Source organism: Bidens hawaiensis, unplaced genomic scaffold (genome assembly GCF_021521415.1).
Source record: "Bidens hawaiensis isolate Kalapana, Puna unplaced genomic scaffold, B.hawaiensis_p1.1 tig00027770_1, whole genome shotgun sequence".
Lineage (NCBI taxonomy): Eukaryota > Viridiplantae > Streptophyta > Magnoliopsida > Asterales > Asteraceae > Bidens > Bidens hawaiensis.
The window spans coordinates 311,779-320,846 of record NW_027494503.1 but is presented as its reverse complement, the minus strand read 5'-3'; the positions used below and the strand labels follow the sequence as shown (position 1 = coordinate 320,846).

General features: G+C 35.8%; 2 protein-coding genes across 2 annotated transcripts; one reads left to right on the top strand and one right to left on the bottom strand.

Moving 5' to 3' along the window:
• Positions 1–753: 753 nt before the first annotated feature.
• On the top strand, positions 754–2,919 carry LOC143575886 (acyl-CoA-binding domain-containing protein 4-like). The gene is made up of 6 exons (XM_077060139.1): positions 754–874; positions 957–1,040; positions 1,118–1,300; positions 1,371–1,526; positions 1,855–1,914; positions 2,522–2,919. Exons 1-6 carry the CDS (start codon positions 812–814, stop codon positions 2,696–2,698), a joined length of 723 nt encoding a protein of 240 aa, XP_076916254.1. The 5' UTR covers positions 754–811; the 3' UTR covers positions 2,699–2,919.
• A 1,034-nt stretch (positions 2,920–3,953) lies between these two features.
• LOC143575882 (uncharacterized) lies at positions 3,954–8,286 on the bottom strand. The gene is made up of 3 exons (XM_077060136.1): positions 8,006–8,286; positions 4,261–6,342; positions 3,954–4,087 (listed from the first exon to the last, which is right to left on the bottom strand). Exons 1-3 carry the CDS (start codon positions 8,214–8,216, stop codon positions 3,954–3,956), a joined length of 2,427 nt encoding a protein of 808 aa, XP_076916251.1. The 5' UTR covers positions 8,217–8,286.
• Between the last annotated feature and the right edge of the window lie 782 nt (positions 8,287–9,068).

The following is a 9,068-nucleotide window of genomic DNA, read 5'->3' as shown; positions in this document are numbered from 1 at the left end:
GTTCGTTTATGTTTGTTTGTTAATGGTATAGACAAATGGTTCACGAATGTAAATGATCTAAGTGAACATAGATGAACGGGGCTAAAGCTAGTAAAAACTAATGTGAAGGACAATGTGTTGGGCCTAAAAGTTATAAAAACAAGACTAAGGGGGTGTTTGGCCTAGCTTTTTTAACAAAGCTTATAGCTTTTTTAGCTTTTTTTTTACAGAATAAGCTTAACTTGTTTTTAGTTTCGTTTTTTAAGCTTATGCTTATTAGCTTATACAAGCTAATTTGAAGAAGCGTATTTGAAGATGGTTTTTTAGCTTATTTGAATAAGCTTATTTGTGTAAGGGTGTAAGTTACTCCTTTGTCCTCAAATGGTGGTGGATTAGTAATTATTGAAGCAACTTATTACTCTAACAAATTAAAGAATGGTGGATTTAACAACTTATTAAGACGCATAATTAACTTGTAGAATATAAGCTAATCCAAACACTTAAAAAGAGCTTATCAAATAATAGAAAATAAGCTATAAGCTACTTTAAAATATAAGCATAAGCAAAAATATAAAAGCTAGGCCAAACACCCCCTAAGTTGTAACGGGCCAAAGTTTTCTAAATAAATATATTAACGTACGTAAACTAACAAACTTAAACAAAGGTAAACAAATGAACGTAAATGAATGTTAACAAACGAACGTAAACTACTTTAAAATATGTTCACTCTTACTTTACCTATTGACCAACCCACCCGTTTTCCACATGTTAGATAATAATAATTATTATTTTTTTGTTGATTGCAGGAGTTTCGGAAACTGTTGTCCTTAACATGTCTACTTTATCATGGTCAGTTGTAACAACTGTTCAAGGACGCGCGCCTCTTGCTAGTGAGGTATCTGCTTGACGAGAACAATAGCTACTTCGTGGTTTATTTTTAAATGTGACAGATGACAATTTTGACCCTTATGTGCCAGGGGTTGAGTTTGGTGTTAAGCTCTTACAATGGTGAAGACATTCTAGTATCTTTTGGAGGGTACAATGGAAAATACAACAATGAGGTAACAAGTGATCCTCTCTCTTTCTCACTCATGCATAGTTTTTTAGGGTTTCTTAATTTGGTGTTTTGTGTTATTAGGTCAATTTACTCAAACCTAGTTACAAGTCAACTTTGCAAGCAACTCGGACAGGAGTTCCTGCCCTAGATAGTGTTTCGGGTGCCCAAAATGCAACAAATGGCACTAGAGATGTTGATTTAGAGTTTGAAGCAGGTCAAGAAGCAAAATTTAGGGAAATTAGTGTGGAAAATAATGAACCACAGGTAACTCCAGTTTGTTTTACTTTAGAAATATAAATGATTGTAATGTGTATATATGTCTATAATTATGCAGAAAAATGAAGTTAATGAAGTGAGCGAGCGTTCCTTAGCTGCCCTGAAGGCCGAAAAGGAAGAACTAGAGAAGGCTCTCAGTAACGAGAAGTCACAATCAGATGAGCTAAAGCAAGAACTGATAGAAGCTGAAACCAAAAACTCAGACTTGTACAAGGTAATATTTTCCAGTGCATAGGTTATGTACATAAAAACCATCAAACTAATTTGTTCATATGTTATTTTTTATTTTGCACTGTTAACCTACATATGTTTAGGTAATACAATCTAAATATGTGTAGGTTATAATTTATATACATAAATGAACAATCAAACGTATTTTCTTTTATTTTGAATTTCATGAGAGAGGAGTGTGAAACAATAAACATTAAGTTTGAAAAAATGAATGGTTCATTTTGTTCTACATAGATCTCTCCCACATATGCATGTATGTATATATATCTTTGTATTTATTTAAATTTAATTTAATTTTCACATTTGTGCAGGAACTTCAGTCTCTACGTGTTCAGCTTGCAGCAGAGCAATCAAGATGTTTCAAACTAGAGGTAACTAACTTCTGTTGTATTGTAATTCATCCATCGGTGTTGCAATAGGGGTGTAAACGAGCCGAGCCCGACTCATTTAACCTACGAGAGCTTGAGCTTCAGCTTGGCTCGATTTGAGATCGGCTCGCGAGTAGGTTACAAGCTCATGCTGGTTCGTTTATTATTTATTGTATAATTTTTAACCATTTTTAATTAGTTTTTTTTTATGTATTTGAATCATAACTTTTATATATAACATAATATATATTAATTACTTATTTTTTTATCATAGTTTTATATATTATAATGAATATTATATATATATATATGTATATATATATGTGTGTGTATATATATATATATATAACAGGCCCATATAGGCTTGCAAGCCAGCTCGAGCTTGATTATTGAAACTGAGTCTCAGGCTTGGGTTCAGGCTCGTTTAATAAACAAGCTTATTTTCAGGCTCGCGATCATTTAAGCTCGTCTCGAATCGCGAGTAGTTCACGAGGGGCTTGGCTTGTTTACACCCATAGAACTTGTGCTATGGTTCAAAGTGGGTAACTTTTTAGGGTGAATCAGGGTTGACCTGCTAGCGTTATAATTATCTTGTGTTATTAACTGTAAGGTGGATGTTGCGGAGCTAAGACAAAAGCTACAAACAATGGACAGTTTACAGAAAGAAGTTGAAATTCTTCAAAGACAAAAGGCCGCTTCTGAAGAAGCTTTTGCAAAACAAAAACAAAGTTCAGGAGGGGTGTGGGGATGGCTAGCGGGGACACCGCCTTCTCCAACCGATGCTTGATGACATCAAACAAATAGATACATAGTCTTTTTCAGAATTAAGATCCCTTTGAGATTCGTTTTTCATCGTTTGATTTGGCATTAGATATTTACAGTTTTGTGTTTGTTACAACGAGAAGATAGCTAAATGGTGTTTTTGTTTGGGATTATGAACTCAAAAGTTACATAATTGTTGAGGTTAAGATATATGGAACTAATGCATGATTTTGTAATGCCAAATAGATCAACATGTTTGAGTTTAAATTGTGGTTTGCACTACTGTAATTCTTTTTATTATCATATCTGTTCTGATTTCTAGTCCTTTTTGAGGTGGTATTTATATTATCAATAAATTTTTAGTTTAGTAACAAAAACAAGAGTATCTAAGTGATTTTTGATAAAAACCCTACATAGAAAGCACTACTTGATGTCAGGTTTTCTGGTCGCTAGCTAACTTTATAGATTGGTAATGACTCCGCCTTCGGATGTTGGCTAGTTGAAGTTATGGACAACAGGTGAGAATCTCAACTATATTGTTGCCTAGAGGCCATAGGAAAAAGAAGATTATTTGTTCTCGTTAATGAAAGTTATATAGATGACGATGACGATGCTGGCATGCAAGAAATGATATATGAAAAAGTAGAAGAGTTTAATAGTTTTATTACAAGTTTTGAGATGTTTTTCAATGTTAAATTTATTTATATAGTCACAACTACAATCTAGTAGTGGTATATATGAGGGGAACATACTTTCTTGCTTTGTGCTAGCTAATAGTCTGTTGATCTTCTAATGAGTGACATCAGTTTAATGTTGGGTCTAAGCAATGTTGGATGCTGACTAACCCCACAGTTTAATCTCATCACAAACGAAAGCACACCTCATGCGATCGTTATAAGTAAAAAAATGAACTGAAATTGGTTTCGATTTGTAAGCTTTCGGCTTTATCACCTTGCTAGTATTTTCTCTCTTGAATGATGGTAAAAAAATGCATTGATCTGATTAGAGCGTGTGAATGTACTTGACCGGGTTTTTCGTGGGCCCAAACTATTTGATTTATTTTATATAAAAAACTAGTTTTAAAACAAAATCTAAAATAATTAAAAATCTAATAATAGTTTACAACCCAACATCTTTAAACTATTGACCTTTTAAAAAAAAACTAACCTAATTATATCCAATAACCTTTATATTTTTAGCCCTCGTCATTTTTTAACAGCGTTTGGAACTACCACAATACATGAGAGACGGAATGCCAAACATCCATATTGATTTTGACGCTACATGTTTGACTTACTTAGGAAGACAGCCAACCACTTGCCATTTAACCCATCTATACAAAAATTAGAAAACGCATGGGTGACATTTTGTTGACCCTGTTTAACTATTTGAATGCCCAGCTTAGAAGTCAAAACTGTAAAATGCAATAATAAGTTATCAAAAGCATTTGGATTTTTTATGTATAAGAAACACTCAGGAAATTGGTAATTCACAGTCCCCTCATTTTGGTATTCCTATTCTTAACTAAACTATGATTTGTGTTGTCCGATTACAGAGGATGGTAAGGCATGCATCCTAAGATATTACAAACATTTGTCACAACATCATTGCATCTTGTAAGAAGGCTTAGCATTTGTTTCTCTACATCTATGTTTGGTAATGCCGTCGTTTGCACACAAGGCGGTGGTTGTGTGGTGGATGGACCAGTAACACCACTAAGATTAACACCCTTTTCAAAGTTGTTGCTACTAAAATCCGTTGTTAAATGACAAGAAAATGAAGTTGCACCGCTTTTCTTCTTCATTTGACTCTCGTTCCCATCCGCCATAAGCTTCACGCTCCCCCTACCACCACTACCTGCCGCATCTTCACCGCCAGATTTCTTCAAAATTGACTTCAGTGGTCCGTCCACATCTGGCTGGCGGCGCTCTTTTGGGACTTCAACCTCCTTGAGGGTGCACTTTACACCTTTGTTTCCAAACACACTGCTACTTTCAACGACAAACCTATGAGCCGCCTGTGCATGAGCCCTATGCCTGAAAAGCACCTGACACGAGAACGTGCTCCAAAATATGTGAGTTGCCGAATGATCCAGCGGTCCATAACGAGTGAACCGTGCCTTCAGTTCATTATAAGACGGTAAAGATCCACCTTGCGGGAACTTTAACATGAGGATGGTCGGTCCGGGTCCTGGTTTCTTCAGTTTCGTAGCAACTGGCAGCTTGACATCTCGAACGGGTGGTTGGTCAATCATCTTTGTTATCTTCTTTTCCTCGGTTGAATTTATAATATCACCAGCTTTCTTTCTTTTAGCAGCGCGAATTTGTTCCTGGAGGTTAGGCGGGCCTTGTTTGGGCCCACTTGGTGGCAGTTCTACACTATCCTTGAAAGATTTACTAGTATTTGTCTCACCAACAGCCACCGGTAGTGAGAAGTTTTGGCCTTTAGCTTTCGTTCCTTTAACGTGCAATCTTCCGTTGACTTTATTAAAAGGGTCAACAGCAAGTGAATGCGGATCATGAACTACGCGTATACGATCGCCCTCCCTACTGCCCTTACCTGCCGCCTCTTCATCGCCAGATGTCTTCAATAATGATGATGGTCTGACTTCCATGGCTGCCTGGTGGTGGTCTCTTTGGACTTCAACCGGTGGTTCAGGCTTGGTTGCATCCATGTCACGAACATCCTTGAGGGTGCACTTTACACCTTTGTTTCCAAACAGACCGGAACTTTCAACCACAAACCTACATGCCGCCTGTGCATGGGCCTTATGCCTGAACACCACTTCACACGAGAAAGTTTTCCTAAGTATTTTAGTGGCTGAATGATCCATTGGTCCATATCGCCTGAACCTTGCTTTCAGTTCGTTAAAGGACGGTAGAGATCCTCCTTGCGGGAACTTTAATATTAGCATAGTCGGTTCAGGTCCAGGTCCCGGTTTCTTCAATGTTGTAGCAACCGCCTGCTTGACATCTTGCTTTTTAGCAACAGTCGGTACTTCCTGGTGGTCAGGCAGGCCTTGCTCGAGTCCACTTGGCGGTTTTACAGGTGGCACTTCAGAGTATTTATTAGCATTTAGCTCACCATTAGCCAGTGCTCGTGAGAAATTCTTGCTTTTTTTAAACACAAGTGATCTGAACCTTAAACAAGCGTTCTTTCCTTTAATACATGATCCTCTGTTAATGGTATTACAAGGATCAACAGCAAGTGCATGCAGATCACTCAACACACGTGAAAGATCCGTCTCATAATTACCATTGCTTCTTTGTGGCCCTTCACTTTGACTTCTTTTCTTAGTAAAAAACATTTCAGCCAAAGAAATCTCGTCTTCCTTTTGTTTCTTTTTATTTTCAGATGTGACTGTTTTCCCAGAGACCCGTTCTTTAGGATGTAAAACTACCTGTTTACCCTCTACTTCTTGCATAATTCTCTTCTCATCAACCGTAGACTTCACTTTTGCTTGATCAATGCATATTGCATCTTTTAAGGCAGATTCACCAGAATCACTTGTTGAATCTTTGAAAGAAACAGGCAGAATAGAGGATGCCACGTTTTCTTTTTCCTTTTTTATTTCTTTTTCGTCTCTCCGTTTCAAAATATAATCATCTTTCTTGGCATGGCCCTTAACTTTTGCAGTCTTCTTAACCACCATACGACTCAATGGAGCTGCTGTAAATATAGCAATAGCATCATTGAAAAAATTTGACCAGCTTTACACCAAATGAAATTCATGCTAAAAACATACTAAAAATTCACACAATTTAAGCGTTTTAAGTTTCAACTGCTCCTTTTGTATGCAGTTTTTCAGTTTGCAATTTGGCCAGAAAATAAAACTTTGGCCAGAAAAAAGAGTTGGGTACAGCATTTAAATCCATCTCCACAAAGATACCAGCAGCCATTGTTCCTACTTGTGAAAAATTACGTATCTCCCAAAAATCAAGATTTACGAGTTCACTAACGGTGTTACCATATTTGTTTTCTGATACAATTAAGGGGAACAGTTAAAAAGACTTTGTAAAAGTGATTTCATTAAAAGTAACTCTTGCTTTAAGGAAAAAAGCTCAATTAACGGCTTGGGTTGACAAATTTCAATATACGCAGATACAAATATGCCACAGTAATGGTTTTAATTGCCAAACATAAACAAATTGCAATATAAACACTAATGTCTTAACCATAGTTATCAAAATCGACCGCTTAAGGCGCTTAAGCGCATTTATTGGGCGAGGCGCATTAAATGCGCTTTTAATGCATCGATATTAAAAGCGCTGATTTGTTCCTGTTCTCAAGGGGCATGCATATTATTTATTAAATGGCATTTAACCCACCTCTTTCTATTCTCAAGTAAAAACTAAAACTCCCACTATTTATGGGCTCAACTAGTTTATTATTTAATATTTAATTTATATACGTTTTAATGCTTTTTTCCTATATTTATTATTTATTTTTCTTTTATTATATAACACATATATGTTGTTTAGTATTTAGTCATGTTTATCATAATTTGATATACATGACTAAATACTATGAAATGTTTCAAGAATGAATCTTAGTTTTCTTAATAAGATGTTCTACTTTAGTTAAAATTTTGTTTTTTAATGTGCGCTTTTTTTTAAAAAAATCAGGCGCTTTTTTTGCGCTTTTATTTTGGGCGCTAGGTGAAGCCTCAACGCTTCCGAACGCTTATCGCTTTTGATAACTATGGTTTATCTTGTTTCATAATTGTATCAAGATATGAGACTTGTTTAATGTCTCTTTGTAGTTTGTTTTCAGTTATTCAATGTAATTCATAAATACAGATTTATTCTTTCCGCCCCTGCTTTCTTGAGAATTAGGGATCAAATCTTTAGGTTGTTTGTGTTTGCATTCAACCTATTCACAAGCGTACAGGCTTTCATGTATATGTTTGAAACTTTGAATTCATCATTTTTGGGTGACCGAATACATGACATAAAAAAGATTCTAGTTTTGCCCCTGAGGTTAAAATGGCGTTAGCAATTTTGTGTGTGCTCAATAATGCATGAATTCCCAAATACAATACGCATTCGTTATCCTGTATAGATTGCAACAAAAAGGTAAATTGTGCACTATATTTGGGTATCCTTGCAATATTGACTACTAACTAAATTGCTAATAGAATTTTACACTCACATAAGATTGAAGAACCAAAAATAGAATTTAATCAATGTCATGAATCTGGAAAAAGAAATTTCGTAAAATCCCATGATTCTCATGAATATGTCAAAGCGAGATAAAGCATCTTTCCATATGCAATGGAACAAAAAGAGCATAAGCACGAAATCAAACAAGTAAACAGAATGCGTATGAAAACCTTTATCTGACGGCGCGTCCTCAAAAAGTGCTTTTCTGTAAGCCAAGACCGTAGCCTTGTTCTTTATAAACTGAATATCCTCACCACTTGCAGGTTCCAAAGCCAAGCGTCTTATAAACTCACAGACCAACTCGGGCTGAAAAGCAACCCTCCTGTTGACGGCATCTTCCAGCGCCTTAAGAAAGGCTTTGGAATTGGTCTGCGCGGACATTTGGGCATAATTGGAATCAAAGGGTATAAGGTCGGAGGAATGAAACCAGGCGAAACTCGTAGAAGCACCAAAGAGGCAGAGTCCTCGGGGCCACCATGGCGGCTGCGATTTCATTTTGGCCCAAACCATGTCACCCACTTGGAATACATGATCAGCATGTTCAATCATCATGTAACAACAACTACTTAATTTTAAATGTATGTAACCTACATTTCAATAACAACCCTAGGGGGGTTTTGCAGGATGAAAATGGGCAGAATAACTAATAACAACAAAGAAAATGAAATTGATTGATTAGTAATGAATTGGATGCCTGACACAAATTGCAGGTGGTATCCAAACCCTAGAGACACACGCAGGCCTTTTATACTCTGTTTCTCATATCTTTCATATTAAATAAATGCTTTTATTATTATTATTGCCTCTTATGTTATATATTAAATGTTAATTAATGGGTGGTTTCTTTAACAACTAATTTCTTTTCCATATTAATTTATCTAAAGTATGACTCAATATCATAACCATTTAATTAAAGGTTGTATATATTTATTACCGGACCAAGCTAATGGTTGCACATTTAAATAGTTACCAATTTATTTCACCTACATCAAATATAATACTAACATCTACAACCAATTGATTCTAAGGCATACAAATTTGTCACTAGACCAAACTATTAGTTGTCTTTAATGTTTTAATTTAATATTAATTTTTTTCATTATTGGGTCACTGTCACCTGGTGTTATGGACCCGCTCTTTATTTTGTCTGCCTCTTTGGACCTTCATCGATTTGTGGATATCTCTATGCAAAAATCACCACTCACTTAAAAAGTATACTTTCACCCGTTGTCC

Excerpts from the sequence above, each read along its gene's own strand:
- LOC143575886 (XM_077060139.1), top strand. The coding sequence starts at position 812 with ATGTCTACTTTATCATGGTCAGTTGTAACAACTGTTCAAGGACGCGCG. Across the intron at positions 1,041-1,117 it reads ATGGAAAATACAACAATGAG|GTCAATTTACTCAAACCTAG; the intron begins GTAACAAGTGAT and ends TTGTGTTATTAG. Across the intron at positions 1,301-1,370 it reads TGGAAAATAATGAACCACAG|AAAAATGAAGTTAATGAAGT; the intron begins GTAACTCCAGTT and ends ATAATTATGCAG.
- LOC143575882 (XM_077060136.1), bottom strand. The coding sequence starts at position 8,216 with ATGTCCGCGCAGACCAATTCCAAAGCCTTTCTTAAGGCGCTGGAAGAT. Across the intron at positions 6,343-8,005 it reads GGACGCGCCGTCAGATAAAG|CAGCTCCATTGAGTCGTATG; the intron begins GTTTTCATACGC and ends CTATATTTACAG. Across the intron at positions 4,088-4,260 it reads TGATGTTGTGACAAATGTTT|TTTTGACTTCTAAGCTGGGC; the intron begins GTAATATCTTAG and ends TGCATTTTACAG.